General features: G+C 46.2%; 7 protein-coding genes across 7 annotated transcripts; 4 read left to right on the forward strand and 3 right to left on the reverse strand.

The window, feature by feature from the left end:
- Positions 1–4,364: 4,364 nt before the first annotated feature.
- N7481_001439 (uncharacterized protein) lies at positions 4,365–4,830 on the reverse strand (the record flags this gene model as incomplete). The annotated part of the gene is made up of 2 exons (XM_057260658.1): positions 4,365–4,481; positions 4,567–4,830. 2 exons carry the CDS (start codon positions 4,828–4,830, stop codon positions 4,365–4,367), a joined length of 381 nt encoding a protein of 126 aa, XP_057128490.1.
- A 1,861-nt stretch (positions 4,831–6,691) lies between these two features.
- N7481_001440 (uncharacterized protein) lies at positions 6,692–6,907 on the forward strand (the record flags this gene model as incomplete). Its single annotated transcript, XM_057260659.1, has 1 exon — positions 6,692–6,907. One exon carries the CDS (start codon positions 6,692–6,694, stop codon positions 6,905–6,907), a length of 216 nt encoding a protein of 71 aa, XP_057128491.1.
- Positions 6,908–9,137: 2,230 nt separating this feature from the next.
- On the forward strand, positions 9,138–10,141 carry N7481_001441 (uncharacterized protein; the record flags this gene model as incomplete). Its single annotated transcript, XM_057260660.1, has 3 exons — positions 9,138–9,512; positions 9,926–9,939; positions 9,976–10,141. The coding sequence occupies 3 exons, from the start codon at positions 9,138–9,140 to the stop codon at positions 10,139–10,141; spliced, it is 555 nt and encodes a 184-aa protein (XP_057128492.1).
- Positions 10,142–15,004: 4,863 nt separating this feature from the next.
- N7481_001442 (GATA-like domain-containing protein) lies at positions 15,005–16,373 on the forward strand (the record flags this gene model as incomplete). Its single annotated transcript, XM_057260661.1, has 2 exons — positions 15,005–15,613; positions 15,678–16,373. Coding segments are annotated over 2 exons (1,305 nt in total), but the record flags the coding sequence as incomplete, so codon positions are not given.
- Positions 16,374–17,299: 926 nt separating this feature from the next.
- Positions 17,300–18,946, reverse strand: N7481_001443 (serine/threonine-protein kinase; the record flags this gene model as incomplete). The annotated part of the gene is made up of 3 exons (XM_057260662.1): positions 17,300–17,960; positions 18,012–18,256; positions 18,518–18,946. The coding sequence occupies 3 exons, from the start codon at positions 18,944–18,946 to the stop codon at positions 17,300–17,302; spliced, it is 1,335 nt and encodes a 444-aa protein (XP_057128494.1).
- Positions 18,947–20,509: 1,563 nt separating this feature from the next.
- Positions 20,510–20,941, forward strand: N7481_001444 (uncharacterized protein; the record flags this gene model as incomplete). The annotated part of the gene is made up of 3 exons (XM_057260663.1): positions 20,510–20,556; positions 20,627–20,782; positions 20,851–20,941. The coding sequence occupies 3 exons, from the start codon at positions 20,510–20,512 to the stop codon at positions 20,939–20,941; spliced, it is 294 nt and encodes a 97-aa protein (XP_057128495.1).
- Positions 20,942–21,070: 129 nt separating this feature from the next.
- On the reverse strand, positions 21,071–22,518 carry N7481_001445 (VTA1 family vacuolar protein sorting-associated protein; the record flags this gene model as incomplete). Its single annotated transcript, XM_057260664.1, has 4 exons — positions 21,071–21,959; positions 22,039–22,166; positions 22,251–22,351; positions 22,416–22,518. 4 exons carry the CDS (start codon positions 22,516–22,518, stop codon positions 21,071–21,073), a joined length of 1,221 nt encoding a protein of 406 aa, XP_057128496.1.
- Between the last annotated feature and the right edge of the window lie 874 nt (positions 22,519–23,392).

The following is a 23,392-nucleotide window of genomic DNA, read 5'->3' on the forward strand; positions in this document are numbered from 1 at the left end:
ACGGGTTTCGTCGTGAGGCGGAGCACTGTATACTCATCCAATTGGTCATGGAGGAAGGCACGGCGGATTGACTTCCCCTGGTGCAAGGGTCTTCGCGATTGGAGCCATTCCAGGCCCATAAAGCTCAGCTCCAATCTGCTGAAGTTACTGTTGGCACCAAGAACGTGAGGAGGTAAATACTCATATTTATTGGTGACCTCTCGCAGTCAAGATGGGAACAGAAAAGTGTACAGTTTGGCCGTAACGGGTCACCTGTCGCTGCGGTCTTATGCGTAAACGCATTAGACTGTAGCGTCAGAGAATGCCCGTCCACGCTCCCTTGTAGGGAGGCAATGTGTCTGTATATTGCAATGCTGGTTTCTATATACACGGGGGGGGTGAGAGGGACAAAATCGAGACTTGACTGCGTGAGAGATGACGAGCTACCGCCAGAGGCAAGCAACTGACTCTTGCGAGGCAGTTGTAGGAAGAAAGAGCCCTCTGTATTGTATTATGTCGGTGTAGATGTCACGTGAGGCAGTGTGGCAGCTTGAGGTAGACCTCGCCAAACGCGGGTTTGGGTTGGGTTTTACCCGCCCACGGGCAGCCCACCGCGGGTTTTGGCCTTGTTGTTATATTAAGTGATGCTTCAGTGTTCATGTAAATGAGGGGAGTTGATTGTGTGTTGTGTTCTAAGATACAAGTAGACCAAGAGACAGAGATACACGTATGCACGTGACCCCAGCCTCATTATCTCAGCAACCGGGATATTCCAACACCATGGGCTGGGTTTTCGCGGGCGGGTTTGGGCAGTGGGCGGGTTTTGGCGAGGCCTAGCTTGAGGCAACCCCAATAAAACTCCTCCCTTTATCCACCGAATCAACGTAGCGCAGACAGATCAGTGTGCATGTGGACAAGCAAGGGAAACTGTAGAGCACTTCCTCTTTCAGTGTCGAAAGTGGACCACATACCGAACGGAAATGCTGCACCCACACCCATCGAGGCAACATATCCTTCATCCTGGGCGGAAAATCACCTTCCGATAACCAGAACTGGATGCCGAACTCGGAAGCAGTGCGAGCCTCAATACGGTTTGCAATCTCCACGGGCCGACTTCACGCCGCTTAGCTATGTCGACGAATACAAATGACACACTTCCCCCACACTTCCCCCACCAACCACCTCGTGCCAGAAACGGTAGAAGCGCTTCAGCTGCCGATAGAAGAATGTTGAACACTTGAAGAAGCGCCTTCAAGCTAGCCCACAAACAAAATTACTAACCCGCGAGGACCCGCCACGATATCGATAGCTGAGATGACATATACTGAAAGGAACAATGTATGGGCTATAAGGAGGCACAGCATTAACTATAACATATATCGGTATATCAGTGATAATTGCCCTTTTTCACCCGCTATCCAAACGCGAAGGACCAGCGGGGAAGTGAAATGGGAGTCACCAGCTCCGGCGGTTTGGAGCAACGACGCAGCCCCTGGGTCTGTCCCATTGCAACACCCTCTCTACGGAAGGCCCTATTACGACAACAATGAAGAAAACAAGACACTTTCCTGCGACATCGGGCAGAATTCTGAAAACAAAACAGACGCAGTTTCTTCCCTACTTCGGAGAAACACCCAACCGGCTGCGCTGTGGATACCCACCCAATCTCCACATGCACGTCGAATCCAAGTTACTCCGCCAAGTCCGCCGGATCTTGAATTTGGAAACTACCGTGGAAGAAGATGGGCTGAGTGCGTACATTACTTTAATATATTGAAAAACCACTTTGCCCGATACCCTAAACACTACGCCGAGGCTCACAAAGTAGAGCTCGGAGTAAAATACATCTCGCCCGCACTAATGGATGACTGGAACAATCACAACATGACGCCTGGAAACACGTCATGGATGTTATACTGTACGTTCCTGGCTCAGCAGCTCTCACGAAACGCAAACCACAGGCAAGCCTACGAAGGAATTGCAAGTGCTTCCCAGAAAGTTGCCCAACCTGTCACCCATTTTGCCCTTTGGCTAGTTCAGTGGGCGCCTGTCGCTCCCGATGTAAGCAGCATTGAATTTATGGCCTGCTTGCTGAGAGGGGTCCTCCCTGGTATTCGCGCCCGTGCGCAAAAGTCATACGCGCAGTTTTCGGATTGTAATTCATTCGCTTTGTATCTGCAGGAAGTCGAAAACTCCACTCCGTCCAGAGCGAAATTTCTCGCAAAACGGAATAAGAGGTCCGCGTCGACTGCTGATTTTTTTCATTCCGATGAATACGGACCAGGCTGAGCGGAAACCCGCAAAAGTCTCGCCAGCAGAACCGCCAATGCCACCTGCCCTGCAAATTGAGGTTTTGCCCTCAAGACAGCTGCCTAGTCAAATTGAAACGTCGAATGTCACCAGAAGTGCTGGCTCCTCGGAACCTACCGCTCTTTTCGGCACGCAGCTGGTGGGGATGCAAAACTTTCATGTCCAAATTGCACGATTACTTCGACAAGTACGGAGACCGCCGTAAAGAGACCCGCAAATCGAGATCGGCAGGAGCAATCTCTCGCGCCCATTGCTTGAAAAATGGGACGAGTATGCCGCTCATCTTAGGAAGGTGACCTGGTTCGCATTCTGCATTTTCCTCGTTGACCAAGTTCCTTCGGAAAGCTCAGGAAACTTCAAGTACACCAATACTTACCAACGGGTCAACCAATCTGTGTGCACTTTCGCGCTCGAGTTTCTCCGCTGGGCTCCAGTATCCATCAGTGCACCGCACAATCGTCTTCGACATCTGTGGGATCGGGTGCTCCCCGAAATTCGTTCAAGGGCCCACAAAAGCTGGGAAGACTTTGTCGATTTTCATATGTTTGTTGCTTATCTACAGCAGGTCCAGGACTCCTTTTCAAACCAAAAACCAGGATTATATCCGAGAAAGCCCTCTCCACGAAAGCACTTTCGTGGAGATGGCAGCTCTTGAGCACAAAACTTTGGATTCCTCTGTGTCTAGATGAGACCTGAGGCCTATGAGGCTGAGGGTTTTACAGTAACTTTGTGGGTGCTGTTCTGAATTCTTCAGGGTAGGCGGAGCACCACAGCTCCCAGGAAAGGGTATGCATTCCGAGAGGCGGCAAGATCCACGGAATATCCCGCCATAAGCTGTGACCGCCGTGATATTCAACAACGAATGCGAATGCGAATATCTCGAAATGTTGCCAACGTGTATTTGTGCCGACTCCTAGTATTATCACACTTGTGTCTCAATTCAGGGCTTCAGCTTTGGCGAGAGATCAGTCTAAACAAAATCATCATCATCGTTATCGACTGTACCACATGAACTACAACCCGTTGCATTTCCAACGCTCGGTTACAGTCTTCCCCCAAAAACAGGGCAAAAGTGACTATCAACAGCTCGTCCCCCGGCTTCACTGTTCATTTGTTTTCCATAACTCTGTGGAAAATGAATAGAGCATTGTAAATAGCTATTCCATGTCCGTGAATCAGTATTAAGATCTCGTGTGACACCGTACAGCAATATTATGGCTGTTTCCGGTATTTTTACAGCGCTGTCAGTCAAAAGTTCATTGAGTAGATGTTTGAACCCAGCGAAATTACGAATTGAAATATATATCGGCGTATTCACTAGGTTGAAATTGGGTGGATATATAAGAAATGGATAATGAAGGAACATGGTGGTACTGGGTTCAAATGCCTCGCGTGGTTGACAAATTGATTATGGCATAGGGATTCGCTAGTGACAGAAATGGTCTGTACAGCAGGGGGAATACGATAGGCTTTACCAGCCCATTAGAGCAGCGAAATCAAAAGGGATCATGTATTGATATCATAAAGAGAGTGTTGATTCTGATCTTCTGAACTACTGGGTTTCATGGGGGTTGAAATATCCATGAGACTACCAACGACTCGGTGGTTGCACATCCGAGGTGGTGCCACGAGGAACAGGCGACTTAGCCGCGTCAGACGAAGAGGGTGTCGTAAGATTGTACATGATGAGTTAGTACAGTGCCAATGGTCATTTTTCTGACAGCTAGTTATGTGAAGAATAGAGGATGAAAACAGGCGCATGGCGGGTCGTGGGGAAGAAATGATTGGCTATCACGCCCCATAAAGTTTGATATTTACACTGATATATTAATTCCCTGTCTGAGCTGCTAGATGGGAAAATGTTTCGTGGTCGATGAATTATCCAGCCGCGTGGAGATGCAAGTTCGGCTATTCCCGTGTACAATGCCTACCCGTCGATGGTATGATCGAGGGCTGTATAGGAGGCTCATTGGTGACATTGATTGTATGAAACGAAGCTGAATATTTTCGCGAGGGCCTGCTTCCTACCTCTTCTGAAATCAACCAAAAATGGGTACAGAAAAGGGATTGATGGTTCAGCATGTAGACTCGTTCTGTAGGAACGGTAATTTTGTGTTGGATCGGCAAATTCGGCAAAACCCGGCTCCATCTCGACGTCTGCCATTCTCATGCCAATTAGAATCGAAGATAGACTAAAGTGATTATTAAAATATAAAAGTTCCTGCTATTAATTAGCCACAGCAAGATAGAGAAGGAATATTGAAATGAAAAAATTACCTTTGCTACCGCCACCATTTTGTCCTGCTGAACATCCGCGATGGCGATTTCCTTCGCATCGAGGCACATCTGATTCCACTGAATACCAAGTAGCCTCAAATTGGAATCATGAGTAAGAATACTCTCGAGGCTCAAATGCCGAAATAGTTTCAAAGCATTTTGACTCAGCTCTATGGCCACCGATCTCGGGGTATCGTTCATCAGTAAATCGAGAAAACCTGTTTCAATATCGAAATACCGTCCTTCTATCAGATCAAGGCCCATTTTGTAGCGTGTATAGCGAGCTTTCAAGATTTTCAATCTGCTGAGTATGTTGGCGTCTGGCTCAGAAAGTAGCGCATGCAAGGGCTCGGTCATGAATCGTGTATCCAGTTCGAGGTTCATATATGGTCTGCTAGATCCAAGGTTTTTCAGAGCATGTAGTACAGCCTGGTACAAGAAGCCTCCAGAGCCAGATTCCTGTATCGAATGAGCCACACCGCCGACACTGAACCAATAATTACCACATACCTCTAGTATAGATCGGTATTTGCCAGCTTCGAGGGGAAAATGGCATAAAAAGTCAAAGAGGGAAAAGGCAAGCCTTTCATGATAAGTTCCTAAGATGACCACAGCTGCAGAATAATTTTCTAACGACTGGCCAATCCAATCATCAAATTGTATCTGCTTGAGAAGACTCCAGCTGTATTGGAGGAGATTCATCTTAATCTCTTGCGTATCAAGATCCTTCGAGAAAATCATCCACTGACTTTGTGAAGCATAGCTACCCTTTCCATCGTGCACCAGTCTTTGGGTATTTGTATTTCCGGAGTCGGAAATTTGACGATGGCCCGATTGGTCTTCAGAACTATCGGCAGTGCAAGGAAACCTGAAATCCTTTGAAGGTGATGGTGATGGTGGGTCCATGGCCTGGCTCATATGTGGTTGAATTGATATTTAAAAGACTGACTGCTCCTAACATGCGAAATCAAATACATATAATAGAGCCTTTAACCTTTTCAGCACAAATATCTGAATGATTTACATCCCAACAAATCACCACTCATACCCATCGGAAGTGATGCAAAGATGACCGCATGTCACGAGTTACCAGTGAGCCGGGACTAAATGAGGATATCCTCTAGAGGCGAACCAACGGCCTTAGCTCGAGATTTTGAGACAACTGAGTGACACGTACGATTGGCTGGCATTTTCTTCCGGGTCTTTTAAAAGGCTCCGACAAATACGCAGGCGAAGCAGACACGCACCCGCCTGTTTCGATCGGGAGAACATCCCCAAGTTATTAGCCTTCGATCAGCCATTTTCTTTTCTTTCTCTTCGTGCCTTTCGACAGAGTTTCATGCGTGGTCGATTCTGCAAGACAAGTGGCCAGAATACAGCACATCAATTAACTCAATCATTGTATGGCTGACCGTTTTTGTCCTCCCACGCCCGTGAGTCTCACGAATCTCATCTTGGTTCAATTATCTCACACCTTTCCCGTGACTAAGTGCTGATTATCTTCGTCACAAAAGTACTTGTAAGTGTGTGAACCAAAAAGTACATATCTGCCATAACCCAGTCTTGCGTCAACCTATCGCGGCACTTTGCTATAATCTAAGTTTCTTGGCTTCTGTAGCATCGCCACATACGGTGAATCAGCACCTGATATATACCTAGTCATTTCAGCCGAATTCGCAGCCGGCGACCCTGGCAACCAGGAGAGCCTAGCCGGGGACAACCCCAGATCAACAGCCTCGCCGGTAGCATCAAGTTAAGCAGGCCAGATATTCCATCATGTATAGAGAAGCTCGACACAATCTTTGGCTTCAAACAGTTGACAAAGCAGCAGTATTCGGCTGACATAATGTGAATGTGACATGTTTGTTCCTTGGTATAATCGACGTTAGCTTCGGGCGACCTGATGTACGTAACAGCACAGGTCCTTGCTCTGCAACCACTGGCTCATTTCCGTCCGGCGCGTAGCGCTGGGTAAACCCAAAGAAGTGGCAGTCAAAGTTGATGTCATCGTCTCCCATCTCGACCTGCCAGTCTCCAAGAGGATCTACTCTCAACTCATGAAGGAACTGGAGCACCCCACCGCGAAACTGCACCAGCGCCATCCTCTGTGTATCATCTTTATAACATGAAGCAAGATTGTGATATCAGCTTTGATATGCGATCTCTCGTCATCGGTAAAGTCGCCGTCGAGCGCCTCTTGCAATGCGGTCGCGAGATCTTCATCCAGCAGTTTCCTCGACAGGCCGGCCACCCGGAAGACGTGCGACTTTCTTTGGCTAGCCTTCGTGATTTGGACATGCTTGGTGATCGACTGGTGGATGGACTGTGCGTCGTTTTTTGATGGATTGCCACTTCAGCCTAATCAGTGCGTCTGAATCAGTCAACACGTGTAGGGTATCAAACATGCACATTGTACAATCTTTGCTACTATCACTTCGTTGGTACTGCTGCATACCAAATGCAACTTGCTCCCGAATTATATCTTGACAGAGAGAGTATTCAAGCCGCATACTATCTCTGTCTATTGAAATCGAACGGCTATTTTCCTATAAAATCTAATGACAATAACCTTCACTTCACTTAATGGCTTGTGACATCCTCCGTGCCTCTGCCCCTAACATCACGTGCATTGATTTGAAACTAAGCTTGCCTCGGTTTAGCTCAAAGCTAGCTGTTTTAGGATTAGTGCCTTATGAGAGAACAGTGGTACTTGAGACCACATCCAGAGCGAAATGAAAAAGATTTCCTGTTCCTGGGGGATCGCTTTGACCCTAAATTCCACGTGACCGATGCCCCATTTCAAGGCAGCAGATGCGAGTTCCTACCCAAAACGACCGTTTAACTGAAATATCATGTCAAACACTCCTGGTGAAAAGTGCCAAATGGTGAAATTTTGCCCGGTCTAATCTAGCTTAACCGTGGTTAACGGTCAGAAATTGTGTTTTCTTATCATCATAATTGCACCATCAATTTTGCTTACATGTAACACTGTTTACTTTTGCTCCACTGACAAAATTCAAATTCTCTTAGTGTTCAACGGTCAAAGCACGTGCTATCTGACCAAATCCAATTACTGTAGTTCCTTTGCCCATGCTGTATTTGAAAGGTTGTTGAAATTAATAGTCATGCATGTTTTTGTTTTCATAATTGCTGTATACATGAAAACCATGCTCAGATCATAGTATCCAAATCCTTTCTTGCTGTTTAACGTTCGAAAACGAGCGTTTTTGGCCTAATTATTGATACAGCATCACCATTGCCGACCGGCTTGTAAGGATCAAATATGGCTGTTAAACTGGTAGCAATTATTTGAGTCTAGCAAATACAACAACCGTCATAAAGATTTCAGTGTTGATTTCAGCACTTTCCGGATATCGTTATTGACAGGGCTGTGAAGCTTCGTATGGAGATTCAATGCCAATTGGTCTCTGTTGATTTATAAAGTGATGCTTCAACGTTCATGTTATTGAGGGGGGGTTGATTGAGTGTTGTGTTGCATGTGAAGATACAAGTAGGCTGAGAGATTGGTATACATGTATGCACGTGATCCCAGCCTCATTATTATCTCAGCAACCGGGATATTTCATTAGTCTCCTCAGGATTCCGATGGAATCGTTGAGACTGGCCGGTGAAATTTGATATCTGATTGGAAATTGAAGGGGGGGATATTCCAGGTTTCAGGTCAATTCAATTCAATTCAATTCAAGATTCTATTAACCGAATGCAGCCTAGCTTTAAACGCAGTGGCGATGTGGGCGTTTCTTTCAGCGGAAACAAGAATGAAGGAGATACAGCATATCGCTGAACAAAGTAGGTAAATCACCCAATAAAAACCACCCCACGTGCAAATAATCAGCCTTCGTCCACGTACCGCCCGCCCGACGGCCAAATCTCACCACGGCTGCCCTCGTCCCATCAATGCTGGCATGCCGTTGTAACACGGCATTATTCCTTCGACCATGCTTCCTTTGTTCCGATTCGTCGGAATTGACAACCTCTTTTGGTTGCCTCTTCGTGGTAAGCTTCCCTATACGCATTGTCTTCGCCTCGTAATGCCCCTCGTTCACTTCCTCGAGCGATGTAACATTTGCACCGACTTCCTCGTATTTGACGTGTCGAAATTGGCCAAGGGGCCCAGACTGCTCGGTGCATGAATTCAGCCACATAGTGGATGGCTTGCAATATTTCAGGTTTTCAGCAAGACCTAACTGCCCACCGGGTCCCTGCCAGTCAGTCTGCCGTTCTGACCCACATCGGCTTTATCAACAAATAGGTTAAAAGAGGGAGAAAAGTCTTCCACTTCATTTTGATCATAAAATCACGATGACTAATAATAAAGGCTCGCAGTCGCTCGCCCCGCTTCCTGAAGGGCAAATTCGTTCAGAACTGTTTGTCAACAAAACTTCAGGAATAACAAAGGTATCACGTGCGTGCACGGAATGCCAGAAGATGAAGGCAAAAGTAGTGTACCACTGCAACGATATCATGCTGCTTACTGATCAAAAGAATAGTGCTCTGGAGTAGCACCCTGTAAGCGTTGCCGCAACCACAAAATAGAGTGCGCTATCGATATGGACACCGACGAGCGACGGAAGCTGTTTCTCAAACGCAAGATAGACTTGTTACAACATGACAGCGATCTCTTCAGCAAGGTCCTCAAGACTCTTCGGGACGGTAAAAGAGAGAGGATTTCTGGCCTACTTGCCCTCGTGCGCAGTGATGCCTCCCTTAGCGAAATTAGGATCCTTGTCGCTGAAAGGCTCACCGAAACATCTCTATCCGAGGATTGCTCAGTAGTTGAGAAATTGCACTCCCAGGCAGAAGAAAAAGAGATGACAACGGCCAAGAGTCGCCACAAAGCATTAGATATTGAATGGCTGTCAGACATACCGGTTCTTCAAGTACCGACACACCCATGGACGAACATCACCCACGACGAAGATTTCGTATCCCATCTTGTTTCCCTTTGGTTTACGTGGCATCATCCATCATGTTCAACCTGGATAGTAAAACAGCTTTTTTTGAGCGATATGCAAGCGGGGAATCAAAGCTGCATCTATTGCTCTCCATTGCTTGTCAATGCGATGCTTGCAGAAGCTTGCGTATGCTCAGCACCCTTTTGCCTTCAAGCTTTGCTCAGAACTATATATGGGTAGCTCACTAACCATGTTTTAGTTCTCCTCTAACTATAGCCAAAGTTTGGCGGTTCCTGGGGAGTCCCGTTCCAAAGGCGGCCATTTTTTTGACGAGGCCAATCGTTTATTAGACGAGGAGGGCAGTAGGATATCTCTAACTACTGTGCAGGCTATTGGTATATTATACACAACGTAAGCTACACGTATTATTTACTCCTAGTCAGGTTTTGCGAGCCAGGTATGTTTCTGACTTTCTTCTATTTTCTATTGACAGTGCCAGTTTCATGGGAAAGGATGAACTGAGTTGGACATACTTATTACGAGCTACAGATGGTGCCTATCAATTAACAGTTGCTGATGCCGTCTCAATTAATTTTGATACGGATAAGGCACGGGTGTTGGATACTATAACCTGGGGTTTATTTAATAGCACGATGTAAGTCTATCCCTGCACAAATCACAACCGAAAGACTCCTGACACTACTCAGGGTCAGTTCTTTATCGTGGCACAAATCACCGACAATGAAGAAGCCTTTGAGAGATCCTTTGCCATACGAACATCACATGACAGACACATGGTGCCCTTATCCTCTTCAGTCCCCATCATGCCAAGTGCATACGAACTGTATATTTAATCAAATGTCTTTTTTGGCCCTGATTAGCTGGGATGTGGCTGATGCACTATTTGGGGATATCCCTCTTGGGGGATCCCTTCTGCAAATCAGAGCCGAGGAGCTACATGGCCGTCTAGTTTGTTGGCATGGAACAATACCAGCATGCATAGCCGTTCAAGACGGTTCGGTTCCAGGAATTCTCTATCTCCAGTGAGCTCTTCCTTTCACTCCAGCTACCCTTGCTAACTCTATTCAGCATATACTACTACTCGATAGTCATGACTCTTTTTCGCTTTCTGAAAGCCCCATTAGGATCTGACGAAGCTTCAATGGCTACCGCATCTAACGCAAGATGTATATGTATACAATCTGCATATAATGTCACTGAGCTTATTAGTAACCACCGCTCACACTGGCGGCTTCGACGTACGACACCTGCTTGTCTACACTGGATCAGTATATCATTATTCTCATTGCTAGATGATTTGCACAACACCACTAGTTGTGCTGCCTTCATTACGCTATGTGCTGCTATAAGGTCATCTTCAAACTGCTGCCTTCTTGCTAAAGAGGTGCTTATGCGAGTACACTCCAGTGCAAGAAAAGCGGGGATCAAACTCCCACAGGAAGGCGGGTCGCTTTTCGATGACTTTTAATGGCTAGCAACAGAAAGTGCAAGTCTTTCAATATTCAAGTAACTTTTATTCAAACTTTTCGCTTTATTGTGTGCTGGGGTATGTAAGTTAAGGGCTGAAGACAACGTCCTTTTTGAAACCAAGCTGCGCGATGTTCTGTCCAGATAACTTTGGAACCAAACAAACAGTTTCTGTAAGAGTGCATAAATTGGTGGCTAAAAAAAGCTCTCCACCTTAATATTCTATTATACTACAGTCTAGTAACAGCGAAAAGAGTATAAAATAGGACGTCAATCGAGTATTTCAACCCAAACAGCCACTATTAAACAGTCGGTTCAACCACCAAAGTAGCACTAGTACAAACTAGTACCAAACCGGGTATTTGCCTCCTTCAAAATCTAGCACGTTTCTCCTTGGTGGAAAACCGTAGGAGGTTCAACTTGGAACTCCTCTGTGAAACAGTAGCAGTAAGAACTTGCACAGGGCGGGCATTTATTTCAATGGAACTCGGAGTAAAGCTTTTTCTGGATCGGCGACTCTAAAAGGAAACAGATGCATCTAAACGCTACTTTTGGCTCTCGATTCTAGTCTGAGGTGAAGCCAATTCTTTTAAATAACTTCGTAAACTATTCCCAATTTATAACAGCTTGAAAAGTTCAAGTAATTATTCAACAATGCTCGATTTTCTGGGCAAAGGCCGCAATTCCGGAAATGCCGGGACGGGACGATCCAAAGATGAATATCCTCCAGCTCATGCATCAGTGGTGTTGTATTTCAGAGGTATTAATTGATTATTCTTGTACCAAGGGAATAAATAACTGAAGCTATACATATAATGAGAAGGTCAAGCTGATTGGAAATCAACTTGATCTTCGTATAGACGCCTCAAGATTAATTCCGAGGTCGCGGTTAGGTACCTGATATGAACCAGCCTTATATGACAGCACCAGTAAGCTACTATTCTTTTGCTTCTCGCCCTACGTCTTGAATCTAGAGTCAACTATAGTTGCTCTTAAATATTGCTGATTCATCTCCAGACACTATCTACCTAGGTATACGTCAGACCCTCATAGCCAGAGTGTATATATCAAGGACAAAACCCCGAGTAAGACTGCTCATTCTTGTTAATGAAGTTACCAAAAATGACTTGAGCGGCAAAGTGTCTTGTTTTTGGTCCAGATGACATTGGGTAACATGATACACGAAACAGCCAGACCTTAGTCAGTGCCCGTAATTAATTACCTGGTTACATACCTGTGGGTGGATATTCAAAAAAGAAAACTCGGCCCAAGCCTGCGTTTTGAGAGGCTTATGTGTCGTAGTCAAAGGGTCACCTGGAATGCTTCGCAACTTTTGCTTCTTAGCTTACACCTATTACTATGATCACACCTGCGATATTATTTGGTGGCTTCGAACCACGGGTTCACGAGTGGAAAACAAAAATGGCCGTTGACCTGCATGGTCCCACGTCGGCTAACCCAAAACTATCAGAGACACTAGAGCTTTTATCCACGGTTCCATTTAGCCATGACAGGGGCTCAGAGAATATGGGAAAAAAGGATTCGTTAACTGCAATACGAGTTGATAGTGTTGGAGTATCATGCCATCGGCTTGCCGTGATACCGATATAAGACGTGGCTGCAATCTCCAACATATCGTTCAGTTGAATTAATAGCATAAAAAGATAAAGATCGTGTCTTCTATTGGCTAAGACAACGGGATTCCGAGTCTGGACTTATGTTACGTCATATATATGCAATCACATGCTAGTATGTGCTGTTTCCTAAATTCAACAGAAAAGGGTTTCGGGTCCACAAATATTTTGTTGGGCGTGAGCAGGGGCGCCAAGGCTACATCTTATGTAAAACTCTGACCAATAAATATTCGAATCATAAATACCCTGGTCCACGTCCGTCTTCATTTCCACTCTACCAAATTACTCATTATACGAATGTTATTGTTAAGAGTATTCAAAGTCAGTATGATCGGAACATCTACTATTGAGTATCTCTTTATTCGGATTTGCATCCTATTTCTTCGCAACATTGTACCAATCAGTGTTTTATACAGCATTCATTTACTTACGAATCAATGTCTTCACTTGCCATTCTGTCTCGAATGCACGCCCCACCCTATCTGCAGAGGCAGCCTTTTTCGCAACTGTCTTCATACCACTCAAATACGCTCTCCATCATTCTCCCATCTGCAATAGATCTTTACCCGCAGAGTGCAGAAAGAGATTGTTCCAAACTTGCAACGCGAATGTGCCAAATGTAGAGAAATATCTGAGCCGGTGGCTTATGGTCTCAGAAGCGGAATACATCAAGCGCGATAACGTGAAAGACTTTATCAGATGGGCATTCTTCAGACCGGGATGCACGGGGGAGCAGGACCCACAAAATGAAGCGGAAGTTGGGGCCTATACAGCAGAAACAGAGAAGCTAATTGGTCGAAAACTGTCACCGGGAAGAATAGATGTGAAAGGCCTTGGGCGGCTTTTAAATGAAGCAGGCGGTTCACCACGTAGTCTTTTGTGGTACACTGTCAGCTCTCCATCTTCTCTCTATGTGTGATAGAGCCCTAACAGGCTAACAATCCCGTTTACTTAGTGCGTTTTTGTGGTTGACACAATAATGTACTGCAAGATGTTATACAATGGATTCCACTTCCATCGCAGCATACTCTCGCGGTTCTTCACCGTCTTTCCATTTCGCCCTCTTACGATACTCACGGTCTACCAATCACCGGCGCGGCATCTCACATACTGGCATCGACGGCATACATCTAAGAAAAGGCTTCCCGTACTATTTATACATGGAATTGGAATTGGCCTCTACCTTTACACGAGCTTTCTCCGAGACCTCAGCAGGGAGATGAAGACAGGAGCAACTGAAGATAGCGAGGTTGGCATTATCGCACTTGAGATCATGCCAGTAAGCTCTCATTTAACTCATCCGGCTCTAGAGAAGGATGTGATGATGTGTGAGATCATGAAGATCATGCGGTATCATGGGTGGTACAGATTCGTGCTTGTGTGTCACTCTTATGGCTCCATCGTCGCTGCACACCTTCTAAAGTCCGATCAATTTACTCAGTTAATCGGTCTTCATCGATCCTGTCTCATTCCTCCTCCATCTGCCTGACGTGGCATACAACTTCATAGCCCGCCAACCATCGCGGGCCAATGAATACCAGCTTTGGTATTTCGGAAGTAAAGATATAGGAGTTGCGCATACGCTGGCGAAGAGGTTTTCCTGGATTGACAACATTATTTGGAAGGAGGACCTCGGGATAAAGGCCGAAGAGAACTGTAACAGTTGTTTTAAGTGGCAAGGATTTGATCATGGATGCGGAAACAGTGGGGCAGTACTTGATGGGTTCATCGTCTGAAGCCCGGACATCAGAAAAAGAAGTAACACGAGCATGGAAAAACAGGTCATGGATTGGGCACGGGCTTGAGCTGCTGTGGTATGAACATTTGGATCATGCTCAGGTTTTTGATTCCGAGAATACTAGGCGGCCAGTCATCAGGGCAATCTCTGTATATTCAGACAGGGGCTGAGACTGTTCTTTTTGACACGATGTTGCCACCAGCTACTGCGACTCTAGGGAGAGACGCGGTCTTGATGTTATACCGCACAAAGCTTCTGGTGCACTGATTTGACATCTAACTATTACTAATACGTACCTGCTTGATCCGACCGACAACCACACCGTAGTTCCTTATCTAAACTTCGATGGCTCATTACGCTTCTAGGGCACGCAATTTGACAAAAATGGCCTCGGCGTATGGATAGTCACCAGTGGATCGTGGGTAGTTGCGCCAGCAGATAAAGTCGGTTGCCGATGCTTAATAGGTAAGGAAGACTCGGGATTCAGAGTGTTTTAGAGCCTTATCAACAATCCACTGTTAAAATGTCTCATACGTTAGGAAGCCAAGAAATGAGAAATAGTTCGTCCCAATCGGTATAAGCTGACATTTGCTCCTGTCAAATGAGAAGACCTGTACCTGTTACGTCACCTAGTGTGAGAACTTACAAGTGTTGTGCTAGTAAAAACTCTCCCTCCCCCACCACGCGAAAAGCAGTCAACATCCCCCTCTCCCTACCACGCAGATTCTCTGAAGGGTCTGATGGCGCAAGGATACTTGGTAGATTGCCCGATTCCAAGAACTTCACCCTCGCAAGATGGTTTTCGAAAACGGGCAAGTTCGAATGTGATCGCATCAACCCTCTGCTCAATCCTGCGGTGTCCTCACTGTAATTCCTCTGCTATCGATCAAATCTCCGCTCCCGACATTCTGATTAACCTACACCTGAAAGACGATAAATTGGCTTTGCCCTACTATAATGTTGGACCCATGGCCCGTGCACAGAAACAGAAAGAACTTGAAAAGGGCGCGTCGACGGAGTTTCGCTCAGTGCCCTGGACCTTACAAGCGCCAGCTGCAGATGACACTTCACTTGAGGACGAGCCATCCAGACATGTGGACTATCTCTCTCATGACTGGAGAGTGGATGATATCTGGTCATCCTGGCGCTATGTGATCAGATGGAGGAGCAAGTATAGTAACGGAGTTAGACTGGAGAACGCATCTTGGAGAACATGGGCCAAAACAAGAGGCAACCTCGGGACTATATCACCGGAGAGCCTACACTGGTGCGTTTTCCTTATTCTCTGAACAACCTTTTTGATCTTTCCCCAATTTTCCATTCATTGATTATCAGTATAGGGTTAAGGATAGAGATACCACCTGGCTCTACGGACCGTTGAAGATCCCTGACAATCGTGCGACCGCTATTTCCTCTACCACTTCGGCTCGCGTACGGATCCCAAACTTCTCTATACGCCAGAGGTCCATTCTTAAAAGAAAGTCTGTTGTGAAATTAATGTTTCAACGGTCAGAGTCCCAGCAGGTTTTACTTCCAGAGGCTGAGCATTACTTCGGTCAACCCCTCTCTCGAATGTGCAACACAGGCCTAGTACAACTTCATCATCGGACAAGAGAACTGACATACCCGGAAATAGGTAGTCTCGCTGCACCTTTATCTCGCGGAAAGGTAGCAACAAAAGAAAGACGCCATGTTCACTTCAATGATGAAGTTGTACAATGTATTGCGATAGATGCGAAACATGCCGATGTGGGCCTGTGGGCTGAGTTTTATAACGATGAGCACTGCCTATATAATAGCGCCGCTGCGACAGGACGTACGCGAATTAAGAAGCTCCTGGGTAGCAGCAACACCTCACACGAAACCTTCAGCGGTAGAGGTAAGACCATCAATATTCTCCCCTCGACCATTCTTCAACACTGCGAAGAGGTCCCAGAACCTCGTATTCAGCCTGACTTTAACGAACTACCAACTATTTCGGTCTTCTCTAAGTTATGCCGGTGGCTGTCATTTTCGGCCGAGACGAGCTAAGGAAGATCAGCGAAACTTCTCCTAGTGGTCCAACTATGATCTGGATCTTGTTGCTGCACTCTCTTTAATACCGTAACTGAGCAGCTCGCTGATGCCTTTATATATACGCGGTCTCAAGTGATCCAATGATAGACTGATTTTTTAGAATGCTCAGGAGGGCAGAAATGTTAATTTGAGAATACCAGCTTCTAGAATTACACAATGATTGAACTTTCTAAAGTGGATTCTAAATAGTCCTAACTCAAATTGAGTTACACCCACCGAGGCAACATATCTTTATTCCTGGGCGGAAACATCGCGGTCCGATGATCAGACTTGGAAGCCGAACTTGGAAGCAGTGCAAGCCTCAATACGGTTCGCAATCGCCAGGGACCGACTCGACGCTGCTTGACCATGTCGACCAGCACAAACGAACCCCTCCCCCCCAAACTAACCCACCCCAATCACCTTATGCCAGGGACGGTATACACGCTACGACTATCGATAATAGGATGTTAAACACTTGAAGAGGCGCCTTCAAGTCAGTCTGCTACCAAAGTTACTAGCCCACAAGGACCGCTACAATACTGAAAGCTGGGATGACATATACTGAAAGTAACTATGTATGGGGCTAAGGAGACACGGCATATAATAGGACATGCATTGGTAGACTAGTGATGGTTGTCTTTTCGGCTTAGCCGCTGAGCCTGAATATATTTTTGTGTCTATGTAGCTGATTTGAAACTCCGTTCCGCGGGCGAGCACCCAAACTGTCATCGTAATCCTCAGGGAGCGCAGACTGTGATCCGGACAAAAGGCAGCAAGAAATGTTCTGATAAGTAAGTGTCGGCGATGCTTATCATTTGGCTGTTGCCTATATACAACCTAGCAGACATCGAGGCCTTCACACAGTGAGAGCGTCCGATAAACGGAAGTCCATGCTCCTATTATGTTGAAGGAACACTCAATATGTGGGCGCTAACAGGCTGGCATGGACCTTGATCAGCAACGACGTCTTTGAGCGGTTGCGGGTAAGTTTGACTCATTGGTCCATAACGCTGGTCCAGTGGGGACAGGCCGACAGTGAAAATGGTTTCTTCGTCAGCTTGACGGATCCATGGGTGTTCCATAAACTCCTTGATGTTGTACCGCTTCTTAGGATCAACAACTAACAGATGAGAAACCAAGTCCTGGGCTGACTTTGAGATATGGTCCCACCAAGGCGACAGGAAAATGAACTGGCCGCAGACTATCCTTTTGGTGAGTATCTGGATGCTCTCATCACGAAACGGAGGGAATCCACAAAGCAAAGTGTAGAGAACGCATCCCATTGCCCACATATCTACACCCTTTGAATACTGCTCATCGTTGACGATCTCAGGTGCAGTGTAACCGACAGTTCCACAAGGGGTCCTAGTTCGAGTGTCCCAGATAACTTTCGAAAGACCAAAGTCGGCGATCTTGATTTCTCCGATACCACCTGAGCCGAAGTTTGAAGTGAACTCGCCTTCATCTTCCTTGTCCTCATCGCCGGGCTGCTGAGGTTTCGGATTCTTGCTCGGAGTGAAAGGAGCCGGGAGGAAAAGAATGTTTTCAGGTTTTATATCACTATAAGGACTCTCAGTTGTGTTTAACCGCGAACTTGGAACTGGTACATACCGGTGAACGACACCTGACGTCTCGTGGAGGTATTCGATGGCTTTGGCAACCTGTACAATTACATGCTTGCTGAGGTCCTCGCTGAAATAGGTCAATCGCACTATTTGAGGAAGCAATTCTCCTCCAGTGCACAGTTCGAGAATGATGTAGCAAAATTGTTGGCTTTTGAAGAAGTCGATCAACTTAACTATGTTGGGATGGTCGATGTTGCGCATTATCTGGACCTCGTTGAGAATCTTGGCGCGCTAAAACAAATTGATGGTTAAGAAATGAGCTTCAAGGATATGAGGCTACAAGAAAGCAGCATGAGTCATCACTACCATATTAGGTTGGGTATAGTCCGAGTCAGTTCAAGCACATCCCGAAACCCTTGAGACCTCTTTCACCCTGAAATTCAAGGTGGATTGCTATGACCAAAGCCCATGATTTCTTTTATCGACTAGACCATGCACCCAAAGCCACGAGTAAGGGAACAATCAGGAAGTAAGACGAGCCGGTAATGTTACCTGATTAATGTCCATCTGGAATGATCTCAATACTTTAATTGCCACTTCGCCAAACTCCGTTGTTGAATCTCGCGCGCGATATACATTGCTGAATGCACCGTATCCCAATTTTTCCACTAGGATCCAACGGTCGAGGCCTGGATATTGGGGCATCTTGGACCGGTTCACTATTTCAGCTGCCACTGAGCGATCGATTTCCACGGATCGTTCCTGTCGAATTTGATTTGAAGTTTCCTGCGTTGCTGCTTGGGCGTTCTTTGGTTCATCAGAGTCGGCCGCTTTAGTGGCGAAAGAGAGTTCGCCAGTGGGATTTGTTGAATGCTCGGCGTGAACTGTGGAAACATTGGGCGCGAGATCGTTGTGAGATTCAACCAGCCGCGTTTCTTTTCTCTGCTGAATCAAATTGTTGATGCTCTGTATCTTAGTCATGATAGATAGCTTGGGGGGAAGGCACGAGGGATAATTGGAGGTCGTCAAATAAGGAGGATCTCGAGCTTACCTTGGTCTTGGTGTAAGAAAGGTTGACATGGAAAGAGGAAGAAGGAAGAAGGAGGGGGAAAGGGGAGGAGGGTGCAGCGAATGAACTGGCTGGGCCGAACTACAGTACAGTCAGCGTATCCAGATGGTCTGTGCCGAGTGCCGTCTTTAGAGTTCCGAAAGGAATACGAATAATATGAATATTGATGAATAATTGCGAATAAGAATTGAACAGGTAAGTGGTTCTATTAGGTTAAGTTGTCTAGCTTGTTAGAGGTGGGATACTCTATCTATTTAAACGTCTATTGCTAGTCTCCGCCATCTGTGGCGCTGATAACCTCTACCTAGCGAGAACCGGCTGCAACTGCGAATGGCACGGTGGTAGCAGTCTTTCATATATCAGTGCGGCCCGCAAGGTTAGATTGAGCGTGGGAGTATCCCTGCTTGAAGCTTCTCATCTGACTGTGAAGATTAATAAACGGCTTACTATATTAATCTTAACCTGCCTTCTTCTGCAAATGTAGCAGGCCTTCCTGTTGTAGTTCAGAGGTATGAATTGTGTTATTGTCCAGAGGGAAACTTTAGGCTATATATATACGAGAACAACAAGTTGATTTCCAATTAACTTTGTTCTTCGTATAGATATCTCAAGATTAATTCCGATGGTTCGGCTTGGTTCCTGATCTGCACCAGCCTCATATCACAACATTTCCACGTCCATGGTTTGCCGCCCATTTTCATCGCTAGACTCCAGCTATCCCGTATTGAATTTAATTGAAGATTAGAGGTAAGCTGTAAAGGCATTACTTGTTTCGACGAAGTAAAGCTATGCCAGCCCTTGACTTAGTGGACGAAAGGATGAACGGCTGAATGTACATCAAAAGGGGCTTGATCGATCGTGCCGCACCGTCGCACGGACCATCGTGTCTCTAGGCGTAGACCGGCCTAGGCCTGTCAAAAAAGGGTTTAGTCCGGATTTTCATTTTTCCTTGCCTGCATGGGGCCAACCTACGCGAGTTTTTGGCGGGTATCCGCTGAGTCTTTGATTGATTATTTTGGTGGTGTGAGGCTGTGATATGAGGCTAGTGCAGATCCGCAACCAAGCCGCATCCTCGGAATCAATTCTCGAGATATCTATACAAAGAACAAGTTCATTGGGAATCAACTTGATCTTCTCATTGTATATAAGCCTCAGTGATTCCCTTGGTACGAGAACAATCAATTCATACCTCTGAACTACGACAGTAATGCCAGCAGTATAAGAAGGCGGTCGAAAGAGTTGGTGTGATTAGTAACAAAAGTAGGTGATTGTATTAACTAATTCCCTTCTTTCCGTGATGAATTACGTCATATGCCTAAAGGCGGAAGATGACGGATGTGTGACGAACACGGCACACTAGTTCTGTAATACAGATCAGAGGGTAAAAAGGCGTTGCATATTTTACAAACGTATTGTTCACTATTATAAATCAATGAAAATATTCAGAAGTCAATTGATGAGTTAGGAACCACGACATGTCCAATACTGAAGAGAACCTGGATGCTATGAAAGGTTACAAGTCGTTAGTGGACTACCTGGCAACTAACGCTGCGGGTCTATGGACAACGCTAATTACAGAATTTGAAATACAGGGGACTAAACAACCCAAATGTCTCAGATGAGGTAAAGGGACCCGATCAAGTACAACTTGATCAAGATATTGGCCGTGACCAGTCATGCAAAACGCTATACAATACTAGAGGTGGTCAAAACAAAGACTTGAGCAAAGTCCCTGCTGGATCTGAAGCGTCAGTGCTGAAATAAAAGAAAGTGGCTACAGTGATGTGATATGGCTAACAACGCTAATTTACTTAAGAGCTCAGAATAGTCCTGGTGTAACCAAAATGGACAAGAAGAACGCATACGAGGAATTGATTCGGATGGGTGGCGAAAGTCCGGAGGAATAATGATCCCATTTCACGCGAGTAGTTCAATGTCAGCTAATATGGGGATCCTTAAGGTATTACTGCGATCACAATGTATAATGGGAGTAGTTTTATCGGTTGCCTTAGCTTCTATGTCTTAAAAGAGCAATATTAACACGCTGCACCCAGGTGTCTCAGAGAGTTCTTGAACTCCTTTATGGCTGTGTCGACGTCATCGAATGCCAACGCAGAGAGCGCCCAGTGCGCATGCTTCTGTGCCAGAGAGATGGACTGTTCGTCGACCGACTGTGATGGTTGACTTGGTGGTCCAATGGGCACATGAGCCGGAGATGTACGTAGAACTGGAGGTGGTCCGGACGGCACAGCTGCAGGATGCAGAATATGAGAGCTAGTGCCCGATAGCTCATGGAGCGAAGTTGGAGCCGGTACGGCGATTGAAGAACTAGTGGCTGGTGGTGGAAAGGGGTGCAAGGTATGAGAATAACGCAAGGCATCGGCTCCGCTGAAGGTTGAGGCCCCGGGAATATCTGGTAGGCTCGGCACTGGAGAAGAGTACCCAATTGTTCCCGGGGATGAGGAGAGTTCTAAGTCTCCTGGTTGTGGATTGCTGATTTCCTTTGTTCGCGCAGGAGAACCAGGGATATCGCCGAGTACGGAAGGAATATCATAATTCGACGTCGCAGGCGGCCACTGAAGTGATGAAGCTCGGGAAGTGTGGAGCGATTCATCAAGAGAAAATTGCTGGGTCAGCTCCCGCCCTTTTAGACGGTCGGATTCCTCTGAGATTTCCTCGATTGGCGGATGTCTGGATGGAGAGGGCTGTTCCGCTACCGATCCATCGAATGTTTGAACCTCCTGATTGGCGATTGATTCTTGTTCTTCCTCTTCTGGAACAGGATTCGTCGCATTGGGATCTTCACCATTCTTGATCGCCTTCACAATTCGAACTGCATGATACTTTCCGAACTTGAGCCTTCCGGCAATCTCCGGGTCCAGAGCCCCCCCAGATTTGACGTAGTTCGAGAAATAGAGCCGCCGCCTGGAATGTATCTGCGGTTTGTCTTGTAAAATCAGAGAACAGGCATATTGGTAGCCACAGGCAACAGTTGAGAGCTCACTTCGTGACCTTGTTAGCGTTCATAGCAGCTTCAGCGCGAGCAAAGACTTCCAACCCAAAGCGCTCGACCAGTGCACTCGCCGCGACGCTATCCACCACCAATTCATCACCAGAATGCTCGCTTTTGAACTATATCACACGTCGTTGTCAGTCACGATCTTTGTCAGTCATGTAAAGAGCAGGAAAGGGGTTGGGTTGGGGGACTCGGCGAACCTGCTCAAGCTTGTCCACCAGGTTGGTGGTGTAGGTTTTAATTTCATCGTTGGAATTATGAAGACCCCGTCCGATGATCTGATTCACTATATGAAAGTTGCCTGCGATATTGGCGATTCAGTAAGCTCCAACATCCACTGCAGCGTCCAGGAGGTTGAGACTCACACCAGTAGGCAATCACAGGCTTGGTCTTCTCGATCTGGGCTGCTCTCATGGCAAAGAGGCCAATGTCAGTGGATCTCAGCCCCTCTGGAATAACTTTCGCCATGTCTGAGGTATGGGATAGGAAGAATTAATGAGACCCAGGAGAGGCGCCTGATCATGACGGTTGATAGCGATGACATCACAGCCTGCGGAGGCGAAAGCTCCAATTCTCAGGAGCTCGAGTTTACATGCCAGCGCATGGAGTGGTAAATTACCACTATCAAGCGATTGATTACCCAGGAACCCACATTTCTTTGTGTTTTGTATGGTAAATTGATTCAACTAGCAACGTGGGTGTATTAACCACCGAGTATACGCACATACAGAGGTATTTCAACCTGCCCTCGATCGAATGCTTATGTCAGGATGAGGAATTCATGTACTGGCTAGTACTGAAGATGTCCAAGAGAATCAGATGGTTGATTGAAGGTATTGAGATCGGTTGAGCGATCTCAGGGGTCTCTTCTTCTAATTGAACTATGGCTTGTTATGAAACCATACTAGGACGAATTGGGTGAACGATGAATTGGCCTATCCTGAAGGGTCTTAGTGGAAAATGACCACCCCTCAGTTCATCAGCTTGTTTTCTATTCAATCAATCACTCTTTGTATCCTGAAGTGGTTCCGCTTTGTCTTATTCGTCCTGAATGCATACTGGTCCTGACACTTTTAGCAAGTGCTGATTTATGGCTAATGAGTCCCGGTGAAAGGCGGTGGGTGTGGCCGTTTCCTGCGTCCTGCTAACTAGACGTGTTCATTGCCAACGCCAAAAAAATCGAAGACTCTCGTCGGCAGGCATAGGTGAAATAAGTAAAGAGAAATCCTTTTTAGTAAATGAGTTAAAGTAAAGTGAAAATGAAAAAAAAATAAAAATTTTGATAGAAATTTGACCGAATCGGTTCTTAGGGTCCCACTTCCATCTGAGCTGACAGTGTGAC

This window comes from Penicillium waksmanii, assembly GCF_028829765.1.
Source record: "Penicillium waksmanii strain IBT 27052 chromosome Unknown utg000001l:1.0-4852451.0:1.0-4856178.0, whole genome shotgun sequence".
Taxonomy (NCBI): domain Eukaryota; kingdom Fungi; phylum Ascomycota; class Eurotiomycetes; order Eurotiales; family Aspergillaceae; genus Penicillium; species Penicillium waksmanii.